At 40.7% G+C, this 17,230-nt stretch overlaps 1 protein-coding gene across 1 annotated transcript in view; it reads right to left on the bottom strand.

Moving 5' to 3' along the window:
• CMSS1 (cms1 ribosomal small subunit homolog) overlaps window positions 1-17,230 on the bottom strand; it is a 470,991-nt gene that overhangs the window by 26,497 nt on the left and 427,264 nt on the right. Inside the window, exon 2 of the mRNA XM_004378136.2 lies at window positions 14,130-14,221. Within this exon, the coding sequence (XP_004378193.2) occupies window positions 14,130-14,221 (92 nt within the window). The remainder of the gene's footprint in view (window positions 1-14,129; window positions 14,222-17,230) is intronic.

The raw sequence follows: 17,230 nt of genomic DNA, 5'->3' as shown, positions 1-17,230 counted from the left end.
CTCACTAATTCTGACTTCCATTGCCTCAATTCTGCTCCTATGACTTTCTATTGAGTTGTCTAATTCTGAAATTTTATTGTTAATCTTCTGGATTTCTGACTGCTGTCTCTCTATGGATTCTTGCAGCCTGTTAAATTTTTCATCATGCTCTTCTATAATCTTCTTAAGTTCCTCTATTGCTTTGTCTGTATGTTCCTTGTTGTGTCTTGTGTTTTGCATTTCTTTCCTGATGTCTTGAAGAGTTCTGTATATTAATCTTTTGTATTCTACCTCCGGTAATTCCTAGAAGTTCTCTTCCTCTGGAAAACTTCTTGATTCTTTGTTTTGGGAGCTTGCTGAAGCCATCATGGTCTGCCTCTTTATGTAATTTGATATTGACTGTTGTCTCCAAGCCATCAATAAGTTATTATATTTATTTACTTTATGTTTGCTTACTGTGTCCTAGCTTCTTGTTTTGTTTTGATATGCCCAAATAGGCTGCTCATGTGAGCTAGTTTGATTATTGACACCTTTGAAGCTTTATCGTCCTGTCACCAGTTGGTTAGATCTGTTACTAGGTATGTGAGCCCAGGAGTCCGTTTACTTTTCTTGTATGGATTTAGTTCAGGTGTCCAGGTATCAGACACCAAGTGTGAGGTGCAGGCTCTCACCTACAGTCCTAGATGGGCAGGGGTGATTGATGTAGGCACAGGTATCTGGCTGCAGTAAGGGGTCATGTGCTGAGCAAGGCAGTGGCCTGATGGCTGCCCCTGAGTGTCTGGGAGGAAAGCGTGTCCCTGTTCCCTAGAGCATGTTGTGGGTGGGTTTTGCAGCCAGACTACGGGCACCCAATGCTGTTGGCTGTAAGGACTGGGAGGAACCACTTATTCTTGGAACCCTGTCGCAGGTGGCTAGGTGGCATGGGTGGAGCCACCAGTCCTCAGGCCCCTGATATGGGTAGGTGAGGACCCTGCTTAATGGGCAGAGCAGTATCAAATGTCACGAACCTGCCACTCCACCATATAGCTGACAGTTGAAGTTAACATTCAGGTATATACCCTGATGTACTGTGCAATTGAGGCCTACGCTGTTGAAATGGGCCCACATAATTCTATGTAAGGGTGAAAGGCATTCAAAGTCCATGGACTCCTTATGCCTGTGCCTAGGCAAAGGAGCTGTGCCTACGCAAAATTCCTGGCTTAGGGGAGCTGGTAGATTATTTATTCCTGTTTGTTAATTTGTTCCCTCTCCACGACCGGGAGAATGGCTCAGGGCACATGATGAGTCCTTACTTCTGGCCCAGGGGATGTGGCAATGGCTGAAGCCGGCCCGGGACCCAGTGCAGAGCAGGGTGGGGACAGGTAAATGGCAGAGAGGTTTTTCCCAAAGGGGGTGTTTTTTGATCCGCGAGGTAGGTTAGACACATGTATTTATCTTTTGCTGACTGAGCGCTGCTTTTCACTGGTTCTGGACTCTCTGCCGCTCGGTCTCTCCCAATGCAGAAAACATGTCCCAAGCGCCACTGCCCACTCACCGCACGTGCCGGCTACAGGCATGGGCTCCCGCCAGGTCAGGTCCGGCAACCCCTCGTCGCCTCCGAACCATCTGTCCCTCCCCCTGCAGCCCAGTCTGACCCCCTAACCCTGACTTTGATGTTCAGGGCTCCCAGACTGTCACACACAATCAATTCACCTGTCCCTTTGGGTCCTTGTTGCAAGACGGACCACAGGAAGCATCCGACCACTCCACCATCTTGGCCCTGCCTCCTAAAATACATCTTTTTTTTTTTTGTTCTTTGTTCCAAGGGTTTTTAAAATAAATCTGTTATTTAGTTTCTAAATAAATATTTAACTATTTCCCATATTTTTCTGTTATTGATTTGTAGTTTGATTCCATTGCAGTCAGATAATTTACCTTGTATAATTTGAATACTTTTAAATTTATTGAGACTTATATTATGGTTCAGAATATGGTCTAAGTATTCTGTGTACAGTTTTTATGAATGTGTAGTCTGTTGGTAACTGGGATGTTCTATAAATATCAATTAAGTCATGCTGGTTGATAGTGTTCTTCAAGTCTTCTATATCTGTATTGATTTTCTGTTTCTTTTTCTATTATTAACACAGGAGTGTTAAAACCTGACTAATTGTGCATTTGTCTATTTCTTATTGTAGTTCTGTCAGAATTTGCTTCATGTATTTTGAAGCTCAGTTATTAGGTGCATAAACGCTTAGGATTGTTATGTCATCTTGATGAACTGATCCGTTTTTCAATTATGAAATACTCCTCTTTATCTTTGGTGTAATATTAATAATTCCACTCCAGCTTTCTTTTGATTAGTATTATCACGATATATATCTTTTTCCATCCTTTTAATTTGAACCTGTTTGTATCTTTCTATTTAGTTTCTTCTAGTGTACATACATTTAGGTCATGCATTTTGATCCAATCTGACAATCTCTGTTTTTTTAATTAGCGTGTTTAGACCATTTACATTTAATGTGATTGATATGGTTGGGTTTCAATCTACCATCTTTCTATTTTCATACCAGTTTCCTGTTCCCCTTTTCATCCTCTTCTCCCTTCTTTTGGGTTGAATATTGTCTTATGATTTCACTTTATCTGGTTGTTGGATTGTAAACTATAAATTTTTGTTGTGTTATTTTAATCGTTGCTTTAGGGTTTATAGTATCAACCTTAACATATCACAGTATACCTCAAGTAATATATCACTTCACAAATAGGTATCTGTCAAGGATTGAACTGTGTCCCCCTAAAATATCTGTCAACTTGGCTGGGTCATGATTCCCAGTATTGTATAATTGTGTACCATTTTGTACTCTGATGTGATTCCTTATGTGTTGTAAATTCAGTCACTATGATCTAATGAGATGGATTAGTGGCAGTTATACTGATGAGGTATACAAGATTGGATAGTGTCTTAAGCCAATCTCTTTTGAGATATAAAAGACAGAAGCGAGCAGAGACACATGGGAACCTCATACCATCAAGAAAGCAGTGCCAGGAGCAGAGTGCATCCTTTGGACCTAAGGTTCCTGCGCAGAGAAGCTCCCAGATCAAGGGAAGATTGATGACATGGACCTTCCTCCAGAGCCGACAGAGAAAGTATTCTTCTGGAGCTGACGCCCTGAATTTGGACTTGTAGCCTACTGGACTATGAGAAAATAAACTTCTTTGTTAAAGCCATCCACCTGTGGTATTTCTGTCATAGCAGCACTAGATGACTAACACAGAATCTTATAACAATATATCATTACCCCTCCCTGCCTTTGTGGTATTATTGTCATACATTTTACTTCAACATATGTATAAACTCCATGATACAGTGGTGGTTCAGTGGTGGAATTCTTGCTTTCTGGTGGGAGTTCTGGGTTTGATTCCTGGCCACTGCACCTCAAGCACAGCCACCACCTGTCAGTGGAGGCTTGCATGTTGCTATGATGTTAGACAGGTTTCAGTGGAACTTCCAGACTAAGACAGACTAGGAAGAAAGGCCTGGCGATCTACTTCCAAAAAACTCAATCAATGAAAACCCTATGGATCACAATGGTCTGATCCCATGGTGCATGGGGTTGCCATGAGTTGGGGGGCAATGCAGTGGAAGCCAACAACAAGAAGATTGAAATCATTTTTATTTTAAATAGCCAATAATTTTTTTTAATACTCAAAAGTAAAAAAACTTCTTTTATATTTACTAGCATATTTCCCATTTCCAGTGCTCTTCATTGTTTTGTATAGATCCATTTTCTTTGTGTTTGAAGGATTTCCTTTAGTATTTCTCATAGAATAAGTCTGGTGATGACTAATTCTTTCATCTTTTATGTGTCTGAAAAAGTTTTTATTTTGCCTACATTTTTGAAAGGTATTTTCACTGATTAGAGTTCTAGGTTGACCTATTTTTCTCTTTCAAATGCTTTAAATATGCTACTTTACTCTCTTCTGGCTTGTCTTGTTTCTCAGAAGTGTGCTGTCATTCTTATCTTTCTTTTGTTCCTCTCTATATAATGTCTTCTGTCTGCTTTGAAGATTTTCTCTCATTGCTGACTTTCAGAATTTGATTATGATGTGCTTTGGTGTAGTTTTCTTTATATCACTTGTGCTTGGGTGTTCATTGAGATCCTTGGATCCTTGGGTTTATAGTTTTCCTCAAAATTTTGAGTAATATCAGCCATTAATCCTTAAAATATTTTTCTGAAACCCTCCATCTGGGGACTTCAATTGTACATACAATAGGTTGCTTGGAGTTGTCCCATCAACTCACTGATGCTGTTTATTTTTTTTCCCCAGACTTTTTTCTGTTTCATTTTTACTAGTTTCTGTTTTCAAGTTTATTAATCTTTTCTTTGTCACTGTCTAATAAGCTGTTAATCACATCCAATATACATATTTGAAATCAGATATTATGTTTTTCATCTTTAAAGTTTGATATCTGTGTTAGGCTGGGTTCTCTAGAGAAGCAAACCAGTAAAGCATATAAATATATATATATATAGATTTATATCAAGGAAACAGCTCATGTGATTGTAGAGGCTAGAACATCCCAAGTCCATGGATCAGGGTAGAGGCCTCTCCCAATTTACGCAGCCGCAGAAGCTGGTGAACCCAAGTTTGGCAGGTTGGAGAGCAGAGCTTCCGCTCACAGGCTGTGAAGGTTGATGAATTCCAAGATCAGCAGACAAGACTGCAAGGTTTCTCCTGATTCACATAGCTGCAGGGGCTGGCGAACGCAAGATCAGCATTTTGGGGAGCAGGACTCTTGCTTGCAGGCTGTGAAGATCAATGAATCCCAAGATTGACAGGTAAGCTGCTAGCTCAAGTCCCAAGAACCGGAGGTGAGAGGACAAGACGCAGCTGCTGGGTCTGGAACAAGCCAAAAACCTTGGCAAGGTGAGCAGGGAGGAAGTAGCCGGTGGAGGGCAGAGAGATGAAGGCTGAGAGGGGTGGTAAGCTGCCACAGGCCCCGCTCTCGCTGATATCACTCAGCAGATTTCATCATGGGGGTGATCACATATCAAATTTCAACAGGGAAGTGATCACAACATTATACAACTGCCAAAAGACTGAGAACCATGACCTAGCCAAGTTGACATAAAATCTTAACCATCCCAATATCTTTTTTTAAAATATTGTATTTTTATGCAAATAACACACACCTTCTACATTTGTTTGTCAACTGTGCCCTCCTGCTGTTAAAAAAAATTGGCACTACTTATTCTAAGATCCCTGTTGCAGGTGACTAGATGGCATGGGTGGAGCCACCAGTCCTCAGGCCCGTGATGTTGGTAGGTGAGGACCCTGCTTAATGGGGAGAGCAGTAACAAAGTCATGAACCTGCCACTCCACCATATAGCTGATACAGTGAAGTTAGGCTTCAGGTATATACCCTGTTGTACTGTGCTAATGAGGGCCTACGCTGTTGTAATGGGCCCACATATGTCTATGCAGGGGTGAAAGGCATTCAAAGTCCATGGACCCCCTATGCCTGTGCTTAGGCAAAGGGGCTGTGCCTGCCCTGAGTTCCCAGCTTAGGGGAGCTGGCAGATTACTTTTTCCCACAACCAGAAAACACTTAAACATTAAAACAAATAAGAGAGTTGCAATATAAAATGTAAGAGGAAGGCTTGAAGATAAAATAAAGAAAATCTCCCAGATAGAAGAATAAAACTGGGAATAAAAACAGGTAAGAAGATTAGAGAATCAGCCCAAGAGATTCAACATTTTAATAAGAGGTATTACAGAAAAACAGGTCATATAAAACAGTGGGGGAAGTAATGATCAAAGAAAAAAAAATCCAAGAAAAACTTTCCAGAACATAAAACTCCAAATTGAAAGCCCATCAGGTATACAGGACAATAAGGAAAAAATCTGCACCAGTGTGCATCACTGTGAAATTTCAGAACATATGGATAAAGAATTTTAAAATTTCCCAAAAAAGACAACATCAAATAACGTAAGAAATACGAAGGATTAGGAAAAAGAATGGCATCACACTTCTCTCCAGCAATAATGAGTTCTAGAACTCAACGTAACCATGCCTTCAAAATTATGAAAAAATTATTTGCAAATTAAACTTTTATACCCAGCCAAACTACCAACCAAGTGTAAGAGTAGAATAAAGGCATTTTCATATATTTAAGGTCTCAAAAACTTTACTTCCTGTGCACAGATATGAAGGCTGTGTTACAGCAAAATAAGGGGCTAAATCAAGAAAGAAGAATATATGAGAGTCAGCAAATAGGCAGTCCAACCCAGGAGAGCTAAAGGGACATCCCAGGATGACAGGTAAGAGAAGTTGCAATTGCTTAGCAGGCCTAGAGAATAAACAATTCAGAGTGGAATAGAAGTCTGGAGGTCTATAAAAACGAAAACCTCCCTGCTGTCGAGTCAGTTCTTGCTCATAGTGACCCTACAGGACAAAGTAGAACTGTCACATAGGGTTTCCAAGGCTGTAAATCTTTATGGAAGCAGACTACCACATCTTTCTACCATGGAGCGGCTGGTGGGTTTGAACCACCAACTTTTTGGTTAGCAGCCGAATACTTAACCACTGTGCCACCAGGGCTCCTTATGGAGGTCTATAAGAAAGAAATAATTGATGTATTTGAGCATATGGAAAATATCATTCATGGGCATGTGGAAGAGAAGTGAGAACATATGGAAATGATAAACAATAGGAATACAGCAAGCCAGGCAAATAAAGAAATGAGTCAATTATTCAAGCCATGAAAATAAAGAATTGTATAAGAAAAAATGGATGATCACAGCTTTGCCTTTTCCAGGCATTGAACAGTATTTCCCTGTTCAGAATAATGTAACAGTGACAATAGTTTTAACCAAAAATGTGATATCATGGTGTTGGCAAAGGAGGCAGAGGATGCAGAGGGAATAGGGAATAAATGGGAGAGCTGTGTCCTCCTATACAATGTCAGGAAGCTAATAGATTATGTCAGAAATAGATAATCAAGAAATAGCAATAGAAACTACAAAGTAGTAAATAAAGAAAGCAGCTAAAAAAATTGAGGGTGGTTACCTCTGAGGAAAGAACTAGGATAGAGATGGGGTGCAAAAGGATACTGCTGTTTTTTCATTAAAACTTTTAGTAGTGTCTGATTTAAAAAATGATGTACAGTTTTTACTTTGGTAAAAATAAAAAACATTTAAATTGCCATTTTATAAAAAAAAGAGTATGTTCATTGTAAAAATAAAAACAATTTAGAACTGGCTTTTTAGTTTCTTTTCTACTTGGTCAAAGGTTATTGAATATACACCCATTAGAATGACTAAAATTAAAAAGACCATTAACTCCAAATTTCAGCAAGGATGTGATGGAACCCATCTCTCATATACTGATGGTGGGAGTATAACATGGTACAATCATTTTGAAAAAAAAGGTCTGTAGTTTTTATAAAACTAAACATGACTTAGCAATTCCACCCCTGTGTATTTACCTATGAGAAATAAAAATATATGTTCACAAAAAGACTTGTATATGAGTGTACATGGCAGATTTATTTACAATAGCCCCAAACTGGAAATACCCCAATGTGTCCTCCAATAAAAGAATGGATAAACAAGCTATGGTGTAGTCATAGAATTGAATCTTCCTCAGTAATAAAAAGGGATGAACCACTATGCATAAACAGATGAAACTAAATAACATTATGCTGAAAGAAACCTTAAACAAAAGAGCATACACTGTAAAATTTCATTTACATGAAATTCTAGAACAACAAAACTAGTATTTTGGGAAAAGCATCAGAACAAGTGGTTGTCTCTGGGGTGAGGGGCTTGGAATGATGATGAGTGGGAAGAGGCATGAAAGGATTCTGGGGTGATGATAATGTTCTTTATCTTGATAGGTGTTTGTGTTATAGAGTTGTATTCATTTTTCAAAACCCATTGATGGCATACTCAACATTTGTGCCTTTAATTGTATGTTAACTTTACCGTAGACACAAAGAACTTTAAAACAAATATTGAACTTTAGTTAATGGTATGCATGCTGAAGTGTTTGTGGGAGTGTACTGATTTTGTAAATTGTGTCAAAAATAAGGTGAACTGATGAATGGACAGTGTGCCCTGAACACACTGTTCATAAAAAATTTTGGACTTTGAGGACACTGTGAATGAAGGCTTGCAGAAAGTGAGAAAATTCTTACTGGAAACTGGAGGAAAGGGGATCCTTGTTTTGTAATAGTAGAAAGTTTAGGAGTACTGTTGTCTGCAATTATGGGATAAGTAGAAAATATGTCTAAAGAAATGGGTAATCCAGCTAAGGAGACTGTCAAATACTGTTAAAGATGCCACCCGGTTTCTTCTTGGGGAGCAAAGTGTAAAAGATGAAGTTGTGATGAAGGATTGTTAAAGATAAAGTTGAAGGTGTGACTAAAAAATCTTAGGTTAAGACCTTAGAAAGAATAAAAGTAGTGCCTCAGAGTTCTGTTAATCATTTCAAAAAATTAAGGGTGGGCCTCACAGTGTCTCTCAGTCAAACAATAGGGATTTCTAGGAAGCTTAAGGGCATTGTCCTTCAGTTTTATCAGCAGGTACCCAAGGTAGAGAGGGATTCATCTAGAAAAATTTGTGGGTATGACTTTTGCCTAATGGAGTGAAACCCAGGAGACTTAGAAAGTTTTTAATGGAGTTATATATGCTGAAACACCTCTAGTTTGGGCTGAGGGGGTCAGAGACAAAACAACATGAAGAGAGGCCTTTGGAACCTCAGAATCCTACTGGCAGGAATCAGGTCGAGAGAGCTGCTCAGTTGCAAACTGGTGCTACCTTTCAAAAAAGCCGAGAACCATGGAGAATTATTCTTTTGCCTTACACTTGATCAAGAAACTTTCAACATTTGCCCTGCTGGATTTCAGAATTGCTATAGAACAATGACTTTTTTGTGCTTCCTATTTCTCCCCCGTTTTAATAGAAATGTCTATAGAAGTTATCCTATGTTTGCCACACCACTGCATGTTGGGTATGGGGGCGGGGTATAACTTGCCTCTTTAGTTTCACAGGTTGAGAGGCAATGTACTCAAAGAGCTGTACTTAAGGAACTAAACCTGAGGAGCCCCAACTGCATCTGGACTTCATTTAGATGATGAGATTTTAGACACGGAGTTGATACTGTACAGGAGAGTTTTGCAGCCTTGGGAGGGAAAGGTGTGGGGTGAATATATTCTGCACATGCCAGAGGGCAGACTGTGGTAACCAGACTCCAAGATAGTCCCCAGTGATCCCTGTCTCCTAGTATTCATGCTTTTATATAATCCCCTTTCCTTAAGTACGGACTGAATGTAGTGACTTGCTTCTAACAAACAGAATATGGCAAAAATGAGGAAATACCACTTCTGAGATTATGTTATAAAAAGACCATGGCCCTGTCTTGGGTACTCTCACTTGCTCTTTCTTGGATCACTCGGCCAGGGGGAAGCCAGCTGCCATGTTGTGAGGCAATGCTGAGGAGAGGCTCCCATGGGTAAGCTTGTGAGTAGACTCTCCCCAGTCAAGTCCCCCAGCCTCAGCCCATGATTTGACTTCTGGTTGATGTGAGATGTAGAGACAGAGGCACCAACCTAAGCCATGACCGTGAGACAGCAGAAACTCTAAGTTTTTGCTGTTTTAAGCTGCTAACTTATGTGCTTATTTATTATGCAACAATAGATTAATACAAAGAGTAACCAAGAATTGAGAGATCAGCATGGGAAGGAAGGAGGTGAATCAGAGAGTGGATAGTTTTGTTTTTCCTGGCAATAGTCAAGAATAATCCTGGAGAGTGGGACTGGGAAGAAGGACTGAGATACAGAGCAATTAATGCTGAAATAAGGAAACGTCAAGAAAATGCAATAGTAGTAAGTAAGTAAGGAGGGAAACGGTAAGTATCTTGCTGGAGATTCCTTTATGATCCAAGGAGAGAAACAAAAGGCTAGCTGAAGAAAAAAGAAGTCCAGTGTGATCTCTGAGGGAGACGGGATGGGTATTGGAACAACTGAGAGGCTGCTGACATCATGGAGGCGTCAACAAAAAGTCACGAAATCCCTCATAAGGGATTTCATTCCGGGAGCCATAATTACAAAGTCACTAGGGCTGGCTCTGAAATGGCTGGTGCCTAGGAGGGAAAATGGTGACGCAATCTGTAGGAGTAGAGGAATTCATCATTTATTTTGGAAGCAATATCTGGAAAAAAAAAATGAACTGTTGGCAAATCTTTATACTCACATTATTAAGCAGGCCAAGGATGATTATTTAGATGTGAAATGGTTGCTAGAGATGATGTAGTTGTATGGATAAAAAAGTTTTTTATAAAGTTATAAGTCTGCTGCTTGAAATACTGGACAGATCAGAGGTGTGGACTCGGTAATACAAATGTGAGGGCCAGCTGTGGCAAAGGAGGGAACACCATCTGTCTGGACAGCAAAGCAAACCTGGCGATATTGCAGCCTACATGTGTAGTACAACTGGGAGCACAACGCCAGGCAGTTCCTGCACAGGCATAAAGAGGCACTTAAAAAACAGCAAAGCAATTGTGCAAATCTGAAAAACAACTAAAAAATTTAAAGTAGCATGAAGTAATTTTTCTTCTCCTTTTCTTTTTCTGATCCAAGAAAAAAATGTAATTATTTTTTAAAAAACAAATATGCAATCACATTTGCCAAATAACACAAGTGCCCAACATTGTGCTAGGGACACAGATTGCTTGCCGTCGAGTCGATTCTGACTCATGGCAACCCTATAGGACACAGTAGAACTGCCTCATAGGGTTTCCAAGGCTGTGAATCTTTATGGAAGCTGACTGCCACATCTTTCTCCCGTGGAGTGGCTGGTTAGGTTCAAACTGCCGACCTGTTGGTTAACAGCTGAGTGCTTAACCACTGCAAAAACAGGGCTCCTTCTAGGGACTGTAGTGAACACAAAAGAAACCCTGGCCCTGAGGCGCTTATGAGCCAGTGGGAGACCCAAGCTCTACATGCATAAACAACTAGACAAAGACTCAAGATAGGACAGTGCTTGACAAGAAGGTCCTCCTTGTGGTGGTGAGATGTGTTCCAGAAGGAGAAGAGCAGCAGGAGAGAGAGGATGGGAGGACGGGGAGCACTCTGAGGAGCCAGAAAGACTGGCTGGGCAGCCAGGGATGAACAAGGAGAGACGCCAATCCTGAACATCAAGGCAGGGGAGCCTTTCAAGGAGGGAACTGCAGGGAAGATAAAGGATGGGGCTGGAGAGGGGAGATAGGACACTCACCGGTCATGAGAGAGCTCCACAGGCACAGTGTCAGGGAGCTGATGGCTCACAAGCTCAGACACAAAGGGTTGAGGGTGAGAAAATTAGGGTAACTGATATAGTCATTCATTCCTTCATTTCACAAATAAACCCATTGCTGTCGCAAGTCAATTCCAACTTAGAGCGTCCTGTAAGACAGAGTAGAACTACCTTATAGGGTTACCAAGGAACAGCTGGTGGATTCGAACTACCGACCTTTTGGTAGGCAGCTGAGCTCCTAACCACTGCGTCACCAGGGCTCCCATTTCACAAACAATGAGTGCCAATCAGGAGCAAGGTTCTGTGGACATGTGCAGATAAAACTCTGTCCTCAAGGTATGGAAGCCTGGTAGAGGGGTGAGACCTAGATGGACAATAGTCATCTGAGGCAGAGAGGCACGAACAGATGTCCTTGTACGTTCAGAGAAAGAGGAGACCCCCTCTGGCCAGGGGAATGAGGTTAGGCTCAGAGAAAGCGGCTGGGGCATTTTGTCGGGCAAGGACTTGGACTCTTCAAAGCAATTAGGCGGTGTAAGAAATTGGGTAGAGCAAGAGGAAGGTGGTTAAAATGGGCAGCAAAATGTTAAGCTTTTGCTTTTTTTTTTTCCTCAGCAGAAAATAGCCATGGCATGTGCCTGACAAAGCACGTGAGGATGAGGACGTAGTTAACTCAATTTTCTCAAGTTGAAAGAGGAAGGACAGGTGAGAAGGGAAGTGGAAGCAGCAGCACCCTCAGCAGCCTGGTTCACAGCCAGTCTTGACTTCAGTACCCATCTCTCTGGGCCTCAGGTTCTTTGTAAAATGGGGTACTATTACCTCATAAAGTTGCTGTGAGGATTGTTAGCTACAGTGTGCCTGGTCCATGGTAACCAAACCAAAAACCCACTGCCGTCAAGTTGATTCTGACTCATAGCAACCTTATACGACAGAGTAGAACTGCCCCACAGGGTTTCCAAGGAGCGGCTGGTGGATTTGAACTGTTGACCTTTTGGTTAGCAGACAAGCTCTTAACCACCGCAACACCACGGCTCCAGTCCATGGTAAGTGTTCAATAAATGGTTTCCAATATTGCTGAAACCTGGGTAGCTGAAAGATAGGTGAGTGCTCAGAGAAATGAGGCTGAATTTCACTCCCTCCTCTCCCCCTTTTCCTCATCTCTCTCTGTTCTCTGCCATTTATCTAAAAGCCAAGAAGGAAGGAGCTAAAAAACAGGTGGAGATTTAGCGCTGCTAATGGTTCCACCAATAAAGAGACGGTAAAGATGTGGGCTCAGGTGAGTCTATTAATGTAAATTTATTCTTTCACTAATGGGTCCAGAAAAATTGATGAGCAAGCAAGAAGAAAATCAAGGGAGGAAATAAAGAAAAAGAAAGCTAAAGAAAGTTCTGTACAAAGAAGAATATTTGGAAATAAGTTCTGCATGTAGGCATTGGTTGGGGCAAAGGTCAAAGAAGACATGACTACTGGTGTGGTTGGTGGGATAAATGAAGGTACATTAAGCCCTACCTTGGGGAAATAAATTAACAAGCTAAGGATGTCAACCTGTAGGCCTTTGGAAGAATGGTTAAAATTGAAAGTGGTAAGGGCCTTTGAGCAAAAGAGTCACTGGCTGCAGAGAATACATATGTATACTTTTCTGCATTCCTCTTCCCACAAAATAAAAATCATGAACAAAATAAAAAAGACTTGAGGTACATTTCACTATAATGATTAGTACCTGAGTACATACTCTTTGTCACACAGTGTTTGCAGTGCTTAAGAACTATTCACTCATTTAATCCCCACTATAATTCTATGAAGAAGACACAGTTATTATCACTGTTTTACAAAAGAGACTGAGCTACAGAGAAGTTCAGTAATTAGCCCAAGATCACACAGCTTGTAAGCAACCACTACATTAAACCGCTTCTCGCAACTATCCTTATCCTGGCCACAAACTTTGGGTAGAGTCACCCTCTAGTGGTTAAGAGCTCAGGTTACTTACCAAAAGGTCAGCAGTTCAAATCCACCAGCTGCTCCTTGGAAACCCTATAGGACAGTTCTATCTGTCCTATAGGGTCACTATGAGTCAGAATCAACTCGACAACAACGGGTTTGGTTTGGTTTACAATGAGAATAAGACCACAAACCAGCACTATGAAGACGATGACAGTAAATGGTTCTTTAAAAAGCAGAAAATAGTGATCGCATGGTTTTACCAATCAGATAGCTGCAAATGAATGTGAGGAGCATTTCAAACGCCAGTAGAAAGATCAAAAAGGCAAGCAAAAAAAGAAAGCAAATTTTATCCAAATGGTCACTTGTGCAAATACAGAGGCAACAAATCCCCTGCTAAATCTGCAGAGGACAGACCACAATGATGGGTAGAAACAAGGCACTAGGAGCGCGCTGGCAGCATGGCATGAAACTGTGATCATGGTTTGTGTGTGGGATAATCTTGCATATCTTTATGCTAATTGTCTCCTTCTCGGAACTTTACCCTAAAGAATACAGCTGGATGTTTGGGGAGAATATAATACAGGAGTCCAAAATATCATTATTATAAAATATATTTGTATATTTATATTATAATAAAAATCTAATGCTGTAGAGGGGTGAAAGAAGGAGCGCTGGTGGCCCAGTGGTTAAGCTCTTGACTGTTAACTGAAAGGTTGGTGGTTCAAACCCATCAGCCTCTCTGCAGAAGAAAAGACCTGGCGATCTGCTCCTGTAAAGATTACAGCCTAGGACACCCTTTGGGGCGGTTCCACTCTGTCCTAGAGGGTCTCTATGAGTTGGAAACAACTCCGCAGCACACAACAACAACAACAACAGGGGTGAAAGAGGGTGATTTCAGAATCCAACAACTATGACTCTCCCATAGTGATTGTCACCTGTTTGGTTTTCTTTGATGGGGCAGGAACTGGAGCTGTCTCCTGCTGCATCATTTCTGTGTCTCCTCCTTCTTCTTCACCATCTGATGTTTCTAGGAAACATAAAGTTTAAAAATTAGAAAGGGATCTCTCTCTTTCTCTCTCCTTTCTACTGTTGGTACAACATTTCTAGAAGGTTCTATCTGTTGACTTAATAATTCCACCTCTAGGAAGCTGAATTTATGGAAGTGATCCCAAATGAAGACAGAGACTTAAGCACCGAGATCAGTCTTATTTATAAAACAGAAAAACTAAAGATTACCTAGATGTCTAACGTTAAAAAAAAACAAAACAAAACTCACTGCCACCGAGTTGATTCCGACTCATACTGACCCTATAGGACAAAGTAGAACTGCCCCATAGGGTTTCCAAGGAGCACCTGGTGGATTCAAACTGTCGACCTTTTTGTTAGCAACCGAACTCTTAACCACTACGCCACCAGGGTTTGTGTCTAACATTAGGAAATCTCAAATAATTGTGGAATACTCATATAATAAGCCTTCTGGCAGCCTTAAAAAATGTTTATTAAGAGCTTAAAATGACAAAAAGCCATCTTAATAATAAACAATCAGAACTACCATTATAGAGCTGTTGCTTCATGTTTATATCAGGTTTCATATAGACACTATCATATTTAATTCTTACAATATTACTCTGGATTTTACAGACATTACACGCCCCATTTTCAGATAAGAAAACAGTCATTTAGAGAGGTGAAGTAATTTGCCCCAGTTCAAACACCTGGGAACCCCTGGACTTCCAACTTACTTCCCTGTAAGTTATAATGCTTGCAGCCCCAGCCAGCCCCTGAGACCCAGGTGCTGGCCCCCGGGGAAATGTTAAGTGGTTGTGGTAAAGGGATTACAGGTCATCATAAATTCTTATATTGAATTTTCTTCATTTTTGCACAATGGAAAAAATAAACTCTTATTGTAAGAATCAGGAAAAACAAAAGTTGTAACAGTAGGACTTCCAGGCAACATGGCACTATAGTCAGAAGCACCATGCCGTCTCTCCTCAGCAAAGATCAGAAAAACTAAGTCAAACAGTCACACGTCAATCCTGAAACCCTAACCATCAAATGAAGAGATAAAGAACTCAGCCAAGCACCGAATGGAATAAGAAAATGACCGAGAACAGAGCACGAGGAAAGATACATGCAGAGGTCCCCTATCAGCTACCGCAGCATGGATCCGCCATCTTGGACTCCTATCGGAGATCAGTGAACAGGAGGTAGGAGAAAGCAGCTTCACGGAGCTTCCAGCAGGAGACAGAACAACCGGTAGGACATCCCTGGGGGCATATTTCTTTTTTCTTGCTTTTGGGTTTTTTTTCCCATTTCTTTGTTTAGTTTTCTTCTCTCTCTTATTCCCTTTTTGTCTTTCTTAATTTCCAGTAATTGATTCATTTTTTTCTTTTACCCTTTTTCTTTTTTTTTTCATTTTTGTTTTTCCCCATTTCTTAGTCTCTCATCTCTCCACTCCAATAGCAAGCTCCCTTAGCACTTTTTTTTGTTTGTGTGTATGTCTTTGGCTCCTGTTCCTCTCTCCTCTCTCTCATCTTTCCCATACCCATCTTAGCTCCACACATCACAATCTACCACCTTCTTCCTGCCTACTTGCACTGTGTGCTGAACATCACACTCCCAAGCAACACAGGCACGGCCTACTGGAACCTGCCCTGCACTGATTCCTGGTCCGCACTGTCAGCCCTAGTATGTGCCACAAAAAACCTATCCCAGCAACTCCCCTTTAGCTGGACCTGCCCTGCTGTACCAGCCCTGAGTGACTGACCCTGCCCATTGGAGAAGTAGGTGAAAAGTATCATGCCCACAGACGAGCAAACAACCAAGAACGCACAGCCTGCCTGCTCGGACATAACCAAATAAAACAAAAAAGCATGATGAAACAAACAAATCTACAATCAATAAGTGAGGAAAATAACCATTGAATGCCCTGAAGACAGCAGACAGTATCAAAACATTTACAAAAACTAGACAGGATGGTTCCAGTAGGCATCCAAAATAAAACACCAGATGACCTTCCAGTAGAAGAAAAGGCACTAGACATAACTGATAGAGAATTCAAATCTCTAATATTTAGAATTATCCAAGAGTTGAAGCCAAAAACAGACAAAAATGAGGAAAAAATAGACAAATTCATGGAAAATACAGGAAAAAAAAATGGAAGAATTCAAGAAAATAATACCGGAACAAAATCCTAAAATAAATTCACAACTAGAAACCACACAAAAACGACAATTAGAAATCCAAAAGATAAACAACAAGATTTCAGAAATGGACAGTGTCATAGAAGGGCTGAGGAGCAAGTTTGAAATGATGGAAGATAGAACAGCAACATTGAAGACAAACACTTGGATACAACTCTGTTTGAGGAAGAATCAGAAACGATAACGGAGCAAAATGAAGAAACCCTGAGAATTATGTGGGATACAGTCAAATCAAAAATCTGCGAGGGATCGGAGTTCCAGAACAGGGGGAGAAAAAAGAAAACACAGAGAGGATCATTGAAGAATTGCTGGCAGAAAACTTCCCCAATATCATGAAAGAAGAAAAGCTGACCATCCAAAAAGCTCAACAAACCCCGTATAGGATAGACCCCAAAAGAAAATCACCAAGGCGTATCATAATCACACTTGCTAAAACCAAAGACCAACAAAGTATCCTGAGAGCAGCTTGAGAAAAACAGAAAGTCACATACAGAGGAGAAACAATACGACTAAGCTCAGATTATCTGCCAGAAACCATGCAGGCAAGAAGGCAACGGAATGACATATATAAAACCTTGAAAGAAAAAAATTGCCAGCCAACAATAATATATCCTGCAAAACTCTCGTTCAAATGTAATGGTGAAATTAGGTCATTTCCAGATAAACAGAAATTAAGGGACTATGTAAAAACCAAAACGAACTTAAAAGACTTATTAAGGAAGTCCTTCGAGCTGAGAACAAACAATATCAGACCACAGGCTGAATATAGGACACAGGATTGTACTAGCCAGATACCAACCTAGGAAATGAACTCTTAAGGACTATGCAAAACC

The sequence above is a fragment of the Trichechus manatus genome, unplaced genomic scaffold (genome assembly GCF_000243295.1).
Source record: "Trichechus manatus latirostris isolate Lorelei unplaced genomic scaffold, TriManLat1.0 scaffold00055, whole genome shotgun sequence".
Taxonomy (NCBI): Eukaryota; Metazoa; Chordata; class Mammalia; order Sirenia; family Trichechidae; genus Trichechus; species Trichechus manatus.
Note: the sequence above shows the minus strand (reverse complement) of the source record. Positions and strands in the feature narration are given on the sequence as shown.